Raw genomic sequence first — 16,991 nt, 5'->3', positions numbered from 1 at the left:
GAGAAGGGTAAAATATGTGAATGGGATTGAGAGGTACAGACTTCCGGTTATAAAATAAATGCCAGGGATGAAAAATACCGCATAGGAAATATAGTTAATAATATTGTAATAAGTTTGTGTGGTGACATGTAGCAATGACACCATTGAGGGTGAGTTTTTCATAATGTATGTAACAGCTGACTCACTCTATTGTCCACCTAAAACCAATACAATATGTCAACTACTTTTCAATTACAGATTAAAAGAACTTCAGGTTAACTCAACTTAGATCATAGACCTAATTGTGAAATACCAAACTGTTACACTCCCAGAAGAGAACAGAGGAGAAAAATCTAGCTGAACGTGGGCATGGCAATGACTTTTCAGTTACAGTCTATAAAAGAAAAAATTGATAATTCAGGCTTCATTAAAATTTAAAACTTAAGGGAATGAGAATAGAGGCCACAGACTAGAAGACTGTCTGCAAAATCCATATTTGACACAGGATGGATATCCAAAATATAGATAAAACTTTTTAAAATTCAATAATAAGGGCAATGAACAACCAATTAAAAACTGGATCCAAAGAGTCAAAAGATCTGAACAGATGCCTTACAAAAGATGACCAGATAGAAAATACACGTATATAATCATGAACAGATGCCTTACAAAAGATGACCAGACAGAAAATACACGTATGTAATCATGAACAGATGCCTTACAAAAGATGACCAGATGAAAAATACATGTATGTAATCATACTCGACATCATTAGTCATTAGGAAAGCTCAAATCAAAACCATGAGAGACTATGGACTCTGACAAACAGTCTGAGGGGTTTGAAGTGGCGGGGTGGTGGGAGGTTGGGGTACCGGGTGGTGGGTATTATAGAGGGCACAGCTTGCATGGAGCACTGGGTGTGGTGAAAAAATAATGAATACTGTTTTTCTGAAAATAAATAAATTGGGAAAAAAAATAAATAAAAAAAAAACACAATGAGATGCCACTTCTCACCCACTGGAATGGTTCTCATCAAAAAGACATCATAACACAGATAAGCAGGGATAAGGAGGATTTGGACCACTCTACGTCACTGCTGGGAATATAAAATGGTACTTTGGAAAGCAATCTGGAAGTTCCTCAAGCAGTTAAACACAAACTCACCCTTCACCCAGCAATTCTGCTCCTAGGTATCTGCCCAAGAAAACCAAAAACACAGGTCTGCACAAAAACCTGTACATTGATGTTTATATCAACATTATTCATAAGAGTCAAAAAGTAGAAACAACCTCCATGTCCATCAAACAAGGAATGGGTAAAACAAATTTGTTAATGTCCTCACAAAGGAATGTTATGCATCACAACTTTGTCAATGATGTAGAACTGAAGACTAACATCAATTTAAAGGCAGATTACTTGGGTCCTGACAAGCCACATGGCCTCTCTTGTTATATAGTTAGAGCTCTCAATATAGTCAAAAGTCTCATACATTTGCAGGAACTTACAGTAAGTACTTGTTATCCTCTGGAGCTCAATGCCTATTTCTCTCAAGGAGTCAAAGGAATGGATAACTCTGGGTTCCTTGTACTCCTATGCAGTTAGCACTCCTTTGCTATTTGGGAGGAAGGTGCTGGAAATGAGCCCAATGTCTTCAAAGGACACACATAAACACTCTCCTGCCAGGTCTTCTGGCATTTGAGTGGAAGACACCTGATTCCATGCCAAGAACTAGAAGTTGAGCTTCTTGGGGAAATGGAAGAGTATCTCTTCACCTCCAATGATTATAGAGCAGGTCTGTTCGTATCTGGGCCCTTCCCTCCAGTGACTGTTGTCCCATGTCCTTGGCCTATTTAGGACAGTTTCCTTGACTCTACACACCTGAGGTCAGCTTCCTTACCCCAAACCTCTAGCTTTCCTGATAGGACCCAGCATGCACAAGGAAGACTAGAGAGAGGCACCAGCTGTAGTAAGAAAATTAAAATGGCAGCATACTCTCACGTTTGTGATTGGTGGAAATCACAAGTCCAGCATGTTGGTGGTGATGCTTACACTCAGATGAAGTGAGCTTAGCCTGCACCAGTTTCTTTGGGAAGGGAGGTTATGAATACTACATATCATGCATGGACCAGGCCCCTTCCATATTTAGGGAAGATGTTGATCACAATTGGTGCAGAGGAGGGCAATCAGGATTGAAATAGTGCTTAATGCCTTGACCTCTAAAGAATTGCTAAGAGAACACACGTTAGCCTAGAGGAGAGCCAATGAAGGGAATTCACTGAGTATTTGTTGGACTACAGGGGTAAGTTGTGTCTAGACTTAGAGCAGGAAATATGAAGATTCGTGGTAGAAATCTGGGTGGAAAAGAGGACACTGATGAAGCATTTGGTGAATGGGCAAGGGTCTCATTCCCAAAAGATGGAACAGAAGCAGGATTCTCTTCTCTATGGTGAGAAAGAGATCCCCACGTTGAGACAGAAACTTCAATAGATGTCATGCTTAAGATTCTTCTCAACTTTAGGATTTTGTACTTCTATGATTCCCAAAATATCTTCAGATTTAATAACTAAGCCTCTTGACTCTGTGCCTCCAAAAATCGTGCTTCTTCTTCAGTGTTCCACTAAGTGGTGATACCACCTTTTATCCAGATGTCCGAGCCAGAACCCGAGGGTCATCCTGACCAGTCCCTCTCCATCCCCCCATAGCCATGCACTCATCAGCTTGCACTTCTGTTCACCAAACACCGTGTATGTCATCTACATTTTTCTCTTCCCTACCTCAGGCTATCATCCCTTCTTTCATGGGTATGCAGCCCCTTACCTGGCCTCCGGGCCACACACCCTCTCTCTGTGGCCCACACCCAAAGCATCTTCCCCCGTCAGTAGTATTGCTTAGCTGTGCAAGTGGCTTCCTAGCACAGAGCCCTCAGTGACTTCCTGGGGAAACTTAGATCAGTGTCTGGATTTTGAGCTGGCCGCCAGGCCTCTGTGGTGTAGCCCCTTCCCAGCCAGGCAACCCCATCTCTCACCATCCCTGCTGCTCATCCTCAGACACCCAATTTCTACAGCAGCCATGTTCAAACAGGCAGACTCATGGCAGAACTTTGGCTTGGGTTCATGGCTGAAACTTCACTAGATGTCCAAACTCTCTCACTCAACTGACATACTCACCTTCCACCCCAGGGTAGGTGTCTCTTCCTCCTCTCTGATAGCCCTGCCTTGTCCCAGCACAAATTAGGCACCCGTCCCGCATGTCTCCACAACTTCCCCCACAGTTCCACTTCAGTCTACTGATCTCTAAAAAACTCTCTAGAGCACGTGATGTTGCATTTAGCATCTAGAAGATGAATGCTGGCCAAAGTCCACAGAGGTGGGCAAAGTGGTCCCATCAGTACAGTCTGTGCCTAGAAATATTCAAGGTGGCATTCCTGTGATCCTAAAAGGAACCTGGAAAGAACTCTGTAACCTGAGTTATAGGACACGAAATTCTAATGTCCAAAACACGATTGCTGTAAGACATGATCCCTCACCACGATAACCCCATTCCCAAAGCCTTGTCCCCAAGAACCCACAACTTTCCCAGTGTCATGGGAGCCTGTGGTGCACAGAGCACCATATGCATGAGTCCTTGTGCAACTCAGGAAGGTCTCCTGTATCCCCAGCTGGTTTCAAACATCTTTTCATAAACTGCTGTGCTGTTGGGCCAGGAATGCTGTTATACATCATGAATTATTAACTCCTTTGCCCGACAGATAAGAGTTACAAAATCGCCTGCATTTCAATCATAAATCTCAGCTTCACCTGAGTACAAGCATGACTGGCTCTGGACAAGCAAGGTACAGGCTGGCGGACAGCCGGGCTCAGCACAGAGCAAGAGCCTGGCAAGAGCCTGGCATGGATGGTTGCTCTGTCATATTTCCACATGAATCTACATCATGGTGCATTGAACATGGAGGTGGAGGTATGGCCTGAAGCACCAAGGAAGAGTGAACATTTCTAACAGTGCAGAGTAAGGACATGTTTTCTGATGTTAAACCACGAAAACCATAAAAAATTACAATTATTGGCTACATCAGCCAAAGTGCCAATGGCTCTTTCCAGGCCCACGTACGAGGTTGCCATGAACCTCAGTTTCTGCTTTGAGCGGAGAAGGTAACTTAGTATCCCAGATCCCAGAGGTCCCTATCCATTGCTGGTACATACTTCTAACAACCATTTTTAGGTGTGATATGGGAAATCTTTCTATTTTGATGATACACACACACACAGACAGAGGCATACCTCATGCATACTTTGTTGTTGGTTTTTTGTTTTGGGGTTTTTTTGTGTGTTTTTGGCTAAAGACCTTTCTGCACAAAGGCTCAACATGCATTTCTTATGTAAGAGAAACACTGTGATTGCATCATGCTTTTGTGCGGGAATTCCCAGGGCACTGAAGTAAGTTCCTGTGAGCTTCATGAGCTCCACAACTGAACAACAACCCGACCCCTGACCCCTGACCCTGCTGAGCCACTGACAGCCATTCCCATCAGCGAGGGCTGTACCCTACCTCCAAGCGAGTGTTTCTGAACACCCTCCCAATACTAAGATTCAGGATTCCAGAGCTGGCGAAAGCTATAACTTACAGACGAAGCCAGTTCCTATGCCAGCATACATTTCATAATCTGAGAATTAGGATTCAGGGTTTTTGCCTAATTCTTTGACTCTCCTTTTGCCCCTGCAAATGAACAGAATATAAACTATACCCATGAACATCTGCATTAAGGAAAGCAAGTTCTTATGAGTTAATATTTTAAGCTACTGGAACTTACGGTTTTCTAACACTGCCAAATTGCAACAAAACTTGTACTTTATTGGACACGACATGGGATTCCAACTAGTGCCGCTAAACTGGGAACAGATTTGCTGCACAAAGCACTTTGCACAGCGTGAACTTGGAAGAGGCTGGCCACACACGGATGTGGGAGGGTGTCTGGAGTGTGCTCGCTTATTCAACAGGAACGTAAGGCAGTCCTGCTTCAGGAAGGGCAGACATACCAGGCACAGAAAAAATTTAATGTCATCAAGCTAAGCCATCCCTTTTATCTAGAAAACCTGAAAGCCCAAGAGTGTGGCAAACAAGACAGTTTGAATAAAGTTGCAAGAATTCGTGATTTTAACGTCCTACAGTTTCAGGGATTTTCTTTCTTTCTTTTCTTTCTTTCTTTCTTTCTTTTTTTAAATTGAGGTATAATTGATTTATAACATATGTTATAAGGCGTGCAATAGAATGAGTCAATATTTGTGTATCTTGTGACGTGATCACCACGATAAGCCTCACTAACATCCGGCACCACACACAGTCACAAAAAGTTCTTTCTTGTGATGAGGACTTTCAAGATCCTCAGTGACTTTCAAATACGCATGACAGTATTCACTACAGTCTTCATGCTGCTTGCTATGTCTCCACACTTGCTTATTTTGGAGCGGGAAGTTTGTGTCTTGTCCCCTTGCACTCATCCCCCACTATGTCCTCACTGACCAGTACCATGCTCAGTGTGTGGTAACTGGGTTCCCTCCATTCCTCCTTGTGTTTATGTGACTAGGAATCCCCGAGGCTGAGACCCTTCTAGTGGAAGAGATACTTTTCATTTTTCATATAGAGAAGGGAGCGTGGGGTGAATCCCTCTGACCACATGTGGCTTTCAACCTCCTGGTCCTCAATGATTCATCATCTTTCTAGAATATTCTAACCTGTTTTGTGCCATGGAAGAATTTTTAGAAGTATTTTTACTCATCAGTATTTACACTCATCAACAATTACTTCACCATGAACAGGATTCTGTAAAAACTAAGTGGCTTGGGGACACACGCAAGGAAAACTCACGACAGTGCATCTTCTAAGAAGACACCATCCGAAAGGAGCAACTGTTTGAAATTAAACAGGGTCGTTTTCTAGTCTTCAATTAATTATAGTTTTCCATACGGGTTGGCTATCAGGAAGAGAGAAGGGGCTAGAAGGAGGTGTTCTCCCTTAGCAGCTCATTTGTTCTTAACCCCCTATCCAAAAATTTTGAAATCAGGAATGCCGAAATGACATGGGATGGCTTTACCTGTCAGTGAGGCCGCAGGTGTCTATCTGGAGGTCACGGAAAGTCCCCAGCGAACCCTGCTGTACCATGATGGGGTCCACAGCCTGGTCGCCAATGGAGATGAGCCTCAGGCAGCCCTGAAACCCGGCCAGGGGACCTCCGCATCCAGGGCCAGAGCTGCTGTCAGGACAGCCTGAATGAACATGGAGACACACAAAAGAGAAAATCAACAGTCGTAACCAAAACAGCCATCCGTATTCTGTACGTGCAAGTTTGCCGCCTCCTGCTCGCAGACGCCTGAAGATTACACCTCCTCGTGGATGGGGTGGTGGACGGGGCAGTGGACGGCTGAGAACAGACACTACTGGTTTTGGTAAAGCACAGAAATAACAACTCGAGCCAGGCTGGTGGCTGGCCGAAGGTAGCCGAAGATAGACACTACCAGTAGAGTCAAGGCCCATTTCCTCTAAGCTGAGTTTGATTTCTTTTTCGAAACCGCCCGAAGAAATCGGCCCTTTCAGCATGATATTAAACTCTCTAAAGTAAAGACCATGGGAATAACAGAATCAGAAAGAAAAAAATCACAGGCCTACTAGGACCTATGAAATTTAAAATGCTTGAGAAATAATTACGTATGTGAGATTCTTACTCTGGGCATGTGTGTGTGTGTGTGTGTGTGCAAGCACAACACAGTTAAAAAAAAAAAAAAAGACGACCTTGAAAGACAGAATCTCAGTTATTTGGTCTTGAGTTTCAAACTCTTTGGAGAATTCTTTTTTCTTCCCTCCTCTATTCCCGCCTTCCTCTTTCTCTCTGTTTTGTCCTCTTACTTTCCATCCTGCTTTCTGTCCCTTCTATCTCCTTCATCTTTTCTCTCTTTCTTTCCACCACCCGCTAATGCCATATTCATTTTAGATTTTTTAAGAAAAAATTTAACAAAAATCTGATTTCATTTTTGTCTGTCCTTTTTTCATAGAAAACCACTATTTTGTTTCATTACTTTTATTATGTGCATGTTTTTATGCTTTTTATATAAATACAAACTGAATGTTTCACCATTCATTAAAGCATATATTACCATAAATTGTATCTATAATGAATATGTCATATTTTGCATATTTTTTGGACTTTATATGTATTATGCTGCTCTAAGGGCTTTGTACCTCCCTTTTTTTGTCAACACATTGTGTTTTTGAGATTTATCCATGTTTCTACAAGTGGGTAGATTCAGTCTGGTTTTTAGCTGTTGCACAGTGTCACATTTTATGAATATATCAAAATATATCCTATAAAACGTAAATATATCTGAGCTCCTCTTATTTTGTCTTTAAAAGAATGCTGAAATTAACATTTTTTATGTCTCACTTGGATGGATGCATGTTAGAGAGTTTCTCTAAGATACACACACAGAGGCAGAACTGCTAGGTGTTGGACAAGGTACATCTTTGACTTTACTAGACAGTACTAAATTGTGTTCCAAAGTGGTTGTTACAGTTCCATCAACCTTAAGTGGAAATTCCTGTTGTATCATATCTGGTCAACAATAGGTATTTTCAAACTTTAAAGATTAGTTAATTTAAGGGTGCCTGGGTGGCTCAATTGGTTGAGCATCTGACTCTTGATTTCAGCTCAGGTCATGATCTCAGGGTTGTAAGATAGAGCCTGCATTGCGCTGCCCATTCAATGTGGAGTCTGCTTGAGTTTTTTTCTCTCTCCCTCACTTGCATTCTCTCTCTCTCTCTAAAATAAATAAATAAAATATTTTTAAAAAATTAGTCAATTTGATAAATGTGAAGTTTTATCTCATTGCTTTAATCTTGATTTTCTTAGTAGTAGTAAGATTAAAAATATTTTCATATATTAAATGGCCACTGGATTTCCTGTTTTGTGAATTGCCCATTTTCTGTTGGGTTATTGATTTTTCTTTCTTCTTTTTTCTTTAATTTTTTTTAGTTTTTTTTTCATTTATTTATTTTCAGCACAACAGTGTCATTGTTTTTTCACCGCACCCAGTGCTCCATGCAATCTGTGCCCTCTATGGTACCCACCACCTGGTGCCCCAACCTCCCACCCCCCCGCCACTTCAAACACACACACACACACAGAGAGAGAGAGAGAGAGAGAGAGAGAGCTAACAAGTATCTCAATGATACAGCCCTGAGAATAACGGAGAAAAGTTAGCATCCTGGAGCACCCCATGCAAGAAGAAATGGGCTTTGACAGTTTTCAATAATAGAAAAGTTTTACAAGTTTGGCTGCATTCACTAATTGGCTTGCTGTAAATTACTGTTAAATTAATGAAGGAAGGAGGCCATCAGACCGCGGTGACTCACCAAAAGCTTTAGTGGCCCAAGACAGCAAACCAGAGTCTGAGGCTGTAAATGAGCTTCTGTGTGGCTTCGTGTGGCTCGTCAAGGCTCTGAAACTGGAACCTATGGACAGCGGCCCCAGACAGCCACCCCCGATCAGTAATTCCTCTTCCTGCTGCCGCCCCTCCTCTCCGGGAGCCCTTCCCCCACTCCTGCCCACGGAGCACTCCTGACCACTTCTACTTCGGTGTTGTGTGATTTGGATCAGTTTTTGCTCCAAAACACCCTTAAAAATTTGAATCAGGTTATCTTCTACCATTACAAACCACAATGCCTAGGCGGTGTTATTGTATCCCCCTGGTTTCCCACGAAGACAAGGCTCTTATACCCATGATGAGCAAGGACACATCTTTGAAATCAAAGTCAAAGCCGATCGGGGTTCAGAGCTGCCTCCTTCTCCTTGTGGGGTCAGCAGGCTGGCACGTGCTCTCCCACCCTCTATGAGCTGACCACAAGGCAATCACAGGTCCTTTGATGTGAGCACCACCAGATTCCCAGGGGACAGGAAAAGAGAAACACACTCACTGCAAATGCTTTGGTGAAAGGCCATTATGTGGAGAAATCTAAAGACACAGCTTCATCTCCATTTCGCACACATCCCTCATTTTGGGGAATGAGGCTGAGGTTCTCCCCAGCAACTGCCCTGGCTACAGGGATCTGAGTCTCATGGGTGGTACCCTCCCCAGGGACGGCCAGTGCCCACGGATGCAATGGATGGGTCAGTGAACCACAGCCTCATCTGGGACGTCCCTGAGGGGCAATGCTTCTTCAGAGCTCTCTTGAGGTTTTTATGCAATGGCATCACGCTTCGCCTTGTCTCTGCTCATCCCAGCTGCTCTCTCGCCCCCAGGCAGGGGTCATTCCTGAGAACTAACCTCAATAACCACCGTACACACAAGTCTACCAAGAAGAGAGCCAGCTTCCTGAGGAACCTACCTGTAGCCACGCGGGATAAAATCTAAAAGCATTCACTTAATTGAGTATTTTACTTTCAGATGCAAACACAATAAAAGCACATTTTTAATAATTTAATATTCTTTTAATTCCTAGAAATTGTGAAATAAATTTTACGCTTCCTGAGAAACTCACCTATTTAATTCATTCTGTGCCTTATACAATTATGTCTCATTGACATCATTTCCAGGAGAATGTTTTCTTTTAATTTGTTAAATACAGAGTCATAACTATTCATCTTTCTAAAAAAAAACATTAAAAAATCATTTTCCAAGCATTTAAATATTAAGGAAGTTTTTGGTAATATTTACAGGTGGGATTTGAGGTTACTTTAGAAGTCTCTTACATTTTAAATGAAATGGAATCAATAATTTATTTTTTTTAGAAAGATTTGTTTATGTGAGAAAAAGAGAGAGAGAGAGACAGTGACAGAATGAGGGGAGGAGGGACAAAGGGTGGGAGACTCAAGCCAGGAGCCCAATGTGGGGCCGGATCTCATGATATTGAGATCATGCCCTGAGCTGACATCAGGCATCAGACATTGAACTACACTGCCCAGGTGCCCCTGGAATCAGTAATTTCATAAAGATTTTACTCATTATACCTATATGTTTTTCGTTCTCCTCTCTCTGAACTTTTGTCATGAGGGTCACTGGTGCACCTTCAAAGGGCAGGGACTGAAAACAGAGCCTCCTCTCGTTCCTGCCCAATGGCCACAAGCTTGCGCCTAAGAATTTCCACAAGATGCACATGGTCATCTTTCCTCTTCTTTCAGTGACTGAGGCTTTGCATTCCTGACAAATATACCCCAAAACCAGCCAAGGCCTTGGTCTGGTGAAACTCACTGTTGGGCACAATGAAGCCCCATAAATTAGCCTCGTGGAGATACTGACGCTTCAAATGTGGTGTTACATCACAAAGAACGGATAAACTGTCCAGTTTCCCTTTCCTTTTTCCTTGTTTTATGTGAAAATATGCACATTTCTGTTTGTAAAAGAATTTCTGGAAGGTTGGATATATTTGGAAGACACCTGGTGTATCTTTGTGTCTTTATAGGCGACTTCTACTGACAGTGCTTAGGGACTGAGAACATTAGGATACAGGATCAGAAACGTTCAGCCAATAAACCTTCCCCCTTTCTCCAGATCACAAACTTCAGACGCATCTCAAATACAATGCAGTATCTGGGGTGCCTAGTGTCTCAGCCAGCTGGGCATCCAACTCTTGATTTCCTCTCAGGTCATGATCTGAGTTGTGGGATTGAGCCACGTGTTGGGTTCTGCACTGGGCAAGATTCTCTCTCACCCCCTGTCCCTCCCCATCCATCTCCACTCACATACACACACACTCTCTCTCTAAAAAAAAAAAATGAAAAAATGAAAAAATAAATATAGTGCAGTACCTAAGTGTTCCTATAAAGACTCAACTGAATCCAGCGGTCACAAAGAAAATTTTCTCAAAGTGGAATATTAAGAAGGAAAGGTCAAACCACAAAGTCCTTCCTTGCTCCAGTTATGAGAGAGAGGTCAAGAAGCAAGGGGTGCCATGGCCCAAGACAAGCCCAGACCACCAGCTGTCTGTTCATCCACACAGATTGCCCGAAGTCCCAATGGTAAGATGGCAGAGGGTCATTCCTCTATGATCTGATTCGGGATGGACAGTGAAAGTGGACAGGGGATAGTTATTGCTAAGTCAGTGGAACATATCCATCACCATGGAAGGAGTCAGAAATTTAAGTACCTCTGAGGATGACAGAGAAATTGTCACTGGATGTCAAGACCCATCAGAATAAGAATGAGTCATGAGGTGAGACCTCGTTACAGCCGTCATTGTTCCCTGGTCTGCTAAGGCTTCACACACAGAAGGACCCTCGAGAGATTCAGAGCAGAATTTGATGTTTCCCAGCTCTGCAGGGCATGTGTGCTGGTGGACAGCATGACGATTCCACAAAAGTAATCCAGAGGGCAGCGGCTTCCCACTACCCTCCCCAGCAGGCACCGAACTCTGTGTACTGTACAGTAGAGCAAAACTGTTGTCAGAAGAATAATTTACAAACAAAGCTCACACTGAGGATAAATAGAAAAGGAAAAGGGGGAACCTGCATTACATGTAAAAAGACTATGAATCTTTGAGAGGAACTTTGTCATGAAAAGAAAGCCAAAGAGCCCTGCTTTACGCCTGCTGTCCTGCCATGCCATAATTATTGAGATCATCCCCTCCATTTACTAAAGCGTCCTGGTTTGGACAATAAATTATATGGCTACCCTAACTATAATAGGAAGACGCCCTAATCTGCCCTTATGGGAAAGCACAGCAAAAAAGAGTTACTGACCACATGGTGAGCAGGGACTTGCCACTGAACCTCCATCAGGAGAGCGGGCTAAGGAGGGTCTCGGAACATGGGGCACTGGCTGCCATGAATACCACATACGGCTACGGAGCATGGACTGGATAAAGTGGATTTCTCTGTTAACACAATGCATATTCTGGTCCCAATGGACATCCATTAAGAAGATAATTTGAATTTACAGATTAGTTACAGATAATATGCTGTGATTACAAGATCTTACACTATTTTTGCCACTCAGTGCCAAATTTTAATTACAACCAAAAAATAGCAAACTGGTAATGAAGAAAAGTCATTATACTCTCTCATGGGATGTTTAAACTTTGTAATTCTGCTCATCTTAGAGATACAATTTGTTATTGGAAACTATACTAATGAGACAGTTTTTCTGCACATCAACACAATTTTATGAAAATACGTTAAAAAAGCCTATTATGCTTTTTTTTCAACACATTGCCTCCAAATCTCTAGGGTCCTTTCATAGACCAAAGGCTGGAAACAACTAAAGGTTGTTTCATTGAATTGGCTATGCATATTAGGAAAGCTTGATAGTTTGCACATAAGGAAAATTTAAAAATCACTGGCAAGATGATTCTTGGCAGCTGTAAGATATTTATCACATTTTTTATAATAGCAAAAAAATAGGCACCATCAAGTTGTTGCTCGACAGTAAAACAGGACGGCGGATTTAATAAGTGAAACATGATGTCGTACACATCAAAACCACAGGGCAGTAAAAATTAATTAACTTTATCTATAAATACTCACAGGGCTGGATATCCAAAACTAATCTAGAACAACAGTGACAGCAATAACAATAAAAAGAACCCAGAAGAAGGCACAGAGTAGTGCCCTATGCATAAACTGAAAATCAAGGGAACACAGAACACAAAACACTACTGTGTGAAGTCACCTACATAGATATAGCTTCTAAAGAAAAGCAATACATTAGAAATTATGAACTTTCAGTTGTAAAATAAATAAGTCATAGCAATGCAATGTACAGCATGGTGATTACAGCTAATAATACCTTATTGTCTATTTAAAAGTTGCTAAGAACGTAGACCTTAAAATTTTCATAACAAGAAAAAATTAAAACTATGTATGGTTGTGGATATTAACTAGTTATTGTGGGATTATTTTCTAATGTATACAAACCCTGAGTCATATGCTCACATCTGAAACTGACATGGTGCTACACGGTGATTAAAACATAAAAAGCTGATACAAAGATTAGTAAAAAGTGGGGGCAGGGTAATATTTAACTGGGGGAGTGAGAATTTATAGGAGAGAGGGAGACATTAAAAGCACTGTAGTGTTTAATTGTGTACATTAGGGGGTTAGCCCACAAAAGCTCTTTCAAGAAACATGAGTAGTATTTTAAAATGCATACATGAATTATATAGTGACTTCATATCACATCACGTGTAAGTAATTATGGAAAGTACCTATTCTTATGCAGCTGTGCATTGCACATTTGGAACATGCCTGAAGCTCAAACATGAGAGAAAACTCTGTGTTTTTAGAAAGGTTTTTTTTTTTTTTTTTACTTTTTTTTTTAAAGATTTTATTTATTTATTTGACAGACAGAGATCACAAGTAGGCTGAGAGGCAGGCAGAGAGAGAGAGAGAGAGCTGGAAGCAGGCTCCCTGCTGAGCAGAGAGCCCGACGCGGGGCTCGATCCCAGGACCCTGGGATCATGACCGGAGCCGAAGGCAGAGGCTCCAACCCACTGAGCCACCCCAGTGCCCCCTTTTTTTTTTTTTTTTTTTTTTTACTTTTTAATACAAAATAACAAGCATTCCATTTTGCATCATTAAACATTACAGCAAGGATTTTTCTTCCTGTCCCTTTTAGTGCTTCAAAATCTTTTATGTTTTAAGTTACAGCTCCTGGGTAAATTCTTTATTTAGTTCTGAAGGGATCAGCTCCTCTGCAGAGCTCTAAAATCCGTCACAAGCATAAAGGTTTAAGAACCTGTCTGGGTCAGAGGCGCACCGTATTTGGCAGGGGTAGAGCAAGCAATCCAACATTCTAATGCTCCTGGCGCCACTCAATGCTCATAGTGACGCTTGCTTCAGGGGGCTTGGAAGATTAAACGCCCTGTGTGGGCTTACTGTCAAATCTTTGGGAGGATTTTATATTTTCTTGTTGGGATATCAAGTTATCTCCACCATGACCTCAAACTTATTTTGGAAAGAAACAACCATAAAATGCGAAACAGGGGTAAGAGCAAGGACGGCTTCCAGCCATAATTAGAAGGACATCTCACAACTGACAGGCCTAAGCTTCTTGTGGCTAAGACTCTTCACAAGGATGCCTCAGAATGGACATTTGTTACCCTCAGGAGCCCCCCTCCCTGGCTGCATGGATCCTGCACAGACTCAGTTGAAGTTCTACTGAACAGGCAAACCCACCGTCTCCCACAGTCGGGGTGATGGCCTGGTGTTGTCTTGGTAAAGTTCACCACGAGGTAGTGAGTGAGTGTCAGTAGCCATTAAGTTCCTCTCTTGCTCTGGTGTAGGTAACGGCGTCTTTGTGTGTACATAGTGGGCAACAAAATGCTTCCTGAACATTTAGGGTACAGAGCAGCTGGGGATCTTGGGGAAATGCAGATTCTGGCTCAGGAAGTCAGGGGAGTTACGTCTGCACCTGTGACAGGCTTGAAAGTGGTGCTGCCATGGGTGGCTCCCAGGCCACACCAGAGGACCTGGGCCACCCAGGGAGGAGAGCAGCTGACAAAAAGAAGACCACCCACATGCAATAAGATAACTGTTGCATAAAAACACCTGAAAGAAATGTTCTAAGGGTTATTTGGCCTCCCAAAAATACTCTACAGTGAAGCACAAAAGGTTAGAGACAGAGAGCAAGGACCCTCAGAGTGGCCTGCACAGAGTCACCTGGAGAACCCACTCTCCAGGCCTTAGAGCCAGAGAAAGCAGATCTCTAGGGACAGAGACAGGTCCTAGCATTCTGGAAGCATTCAGGTGACTGCAGTGAAAACAAGTGCTAAATTCAAAATCAATCTTAGCAAATGCACATCGAAACAAGGCCCCCTACAGACTTGTGTTTTAGGCCATAATTTACCGCCTTTGTCGGGGGCACCTGGGTGGCACAGTAGGTTAAGCACCCTATTCTTGGTTTCGGCTCAGGTCATGATCTCAGGGTCATGAGATCGAGCCCATGTGTGGCTCTGCACTCAATGGGGAATCTGCTTGGGATCCTCTCTCCCTCTCCTTCTGTCACTCCCACTCATGCTCTCTCTTTCTCAAATAAGTAAATAAGTCCTTAAGAAAAATTTACTGTCTTTGCTCAACATTCTCATTGACTAAACTGAAAGAGAAACCTCACTCTTCAGTATTAACCTTCATTTAAAATTACTGGTTGTCTCAGAAAGCAGGAGCTAGAAAGACAAGGATGGTTTGATTGCCAGCACCACCAGTTCTTTTCACTTACCACCCAAATAATAGGTCTCCCCTGAATCAATCTGCCCATGCAGGGAGTGAGCCACAGAGGCTGCCTCACCATCCACCATCACATTCAGGTGATTTCCTTTCAACGAGAGGGACACTGAATGCCACTGCCCATCACTTAATCCAGCACCTGGAAGTAAACAAAATTGGGTAAGAAATTCCTAAAAACCCTATAGATGCAACTACATAGAGCCATACTTGAAAATAATACAATCATGATCTTGGACACCCTACCAAACTTCACCATGAACTCACCTGAAACCCCCCAGGTTATTTAGCTGGCTGGGCAATGGAGACCCACCACAGAGGACAGCTGGGCCTCTCAGAGAGAAAGGGAGAGGCTTGGGACAGATGTGAGCTTGGGGGTTTCTTAACAGGCAATGAGATCACGTGGTATCCTGATCATGTTTATCTAGGAGGAAGGGGTTACCTGTGGAATGAGGCTCATTGAGTAAATGTGTGGTTCCAGAGGGTCCTTGCATCTGAACTCCCACAGTCATAGATTGACCAGTCATGTTCTAAAACAAATTATATTCTAGCAAAAACTACTGTGGTCAGTTAAGAGTATTAAGACATATGTGCACATGGCAATGACTGTGTTTCACTTTCTCATCACTCGGTTAAATCAGAAAAGTACAGGGAGGAAAAAAAAAGAGAAAATAAAGAATGCTGAATTGAAGGGGGAAGGAAGAATCAAGAGTGGACAGTCCAAACATTCTGCCTTGGACAGTACAATCCTAGTTTCTCCCAGTGCTAGGCCTTTAACGGACTAACATAAAAGGATCCTGAACAACCTTAACATGATCAAATATCCTAATCCCCTGGCACAGGGCATACTTCCCCCTCTTATAGTTTGTTAATATTTTAGGATATTGAGAAGCATAAAATTTTCCAAAATTTTTGTTATAAATATAAAATCTTGTCCCTACTTTCATGTATTATTACTATATATAATCTTGGTAGACTATATAGAAAAATATATCATATATACCAATATAACTCTTTAGAAAAAATGTATCAGCAACTTAAGTATTACTAAAATATAAAAATTCATAGAACAAAATGTAAAGTTTAGAAAGCATCACATTAAAGTATGTGTGTCTGCATACTCAATCACTATCTAAAATTGGACAAAAACTGGTAGGAAATATTTTTAAATGTTAACATTAACTTTGGATGAGGGAATTGTGTTTGCCTTCATTCCCATATTCCACTGGCCAAAGCGAGTCATTCGTTCAAAGGCAAGGGACTCCTCCCCTCCTCGGGGAGGTCATGGCCACTGTCGTGGCCCCAGAGATACCTGCTGCTCTGAAGGAGCACAGTGAATAATTGGAATCTTCAGAAATTGTCTTTCCCAATAGGCAAACAGGTCATAAACAAACACTTCCGCTCATTGAAAAACAACAAAGTGAGACTCTTTTGATTTCTTTGATGTCGTGCCCAAGCTTGCGCATGACCCTGCCTGACTCTAATTTGGTCATCTTGGGAAATCGTCCTGATAGATTAGCCTATACCTCTTGGAAATGAGAAAGGCGCCGACTGCTTAGAGCCCTCTAAGTTTGGAAGTCAACCTGCAAGGGTCAGAAGTTATTTTCTAGCTCATGGGGTATCAGCCCCAAAGAAAATATGGCCATGTTTCTGGTGGAAAGTTAACCAGGCATATTTAATTTAGTATCAGAGTTTGGCCCAAGTAACCCAATCAACCCCATAAATCCATGTCCCTCCAATGCTCTTTAATATGTCAATGATACTGCAATTAAAAATGAAAATACAGCTTTTTTGGTCTTGGCTTCATTTCTCA

At 42.2% G+C, this 16,991-nt stretch overlaps 1 protein-coding gene across 4 annotated transcripts in view; it reads right to left on the bottom strand.

Moving 5' to 3' along the window:
* LOC122904684 (contactin-associated protein-like 3) overlaps positions 1-16,991 on the bottom strand; it is a 156,671-nt gene that overhangs the window by 56,650 nt on the left and 83,030 nt on the right. For all 4 annotated transcript variants that reach the window (XM_044245777.1, XM_044245776.1, XM_044245773.1 and 1 more), the window contains 2 exons: positions 15,174-15,320; positions 6,068-6,239 (listed from right to left, as the gene is read on the bottom strand). In XM_044245777.1, the coding sequence (XP_044101712.1) occupies positions 6,068-6,239; positions 15,174-15,320 (319 nt within the window). The remainder of the gene's footprint in view (positions 1-6,067; positions 6,240-15,173; positions 15,321-16,991) is intronic.

The sequence above is a fragment of the Neovison vison genome, chromosome 4, assembly GCF_020171115.1.
Source record: "Neovison vison isolate M4711 chromosome 4, ASM_NN_V1, whole genome shotgun sequence".
In the NCBI taxonomy this organism is placed as follows: domain Eukaryota; kingdom Metazoa; phylum Chordata; class Mammalia; order Carnivora; family Mustelidae; genus Neogale; species Neogale vison.
The sequence above is the reverse complement of the archived record's forward strand: the minus strand, read 5'-3'. Positions and strand labels throughout refer to the sequence as shown.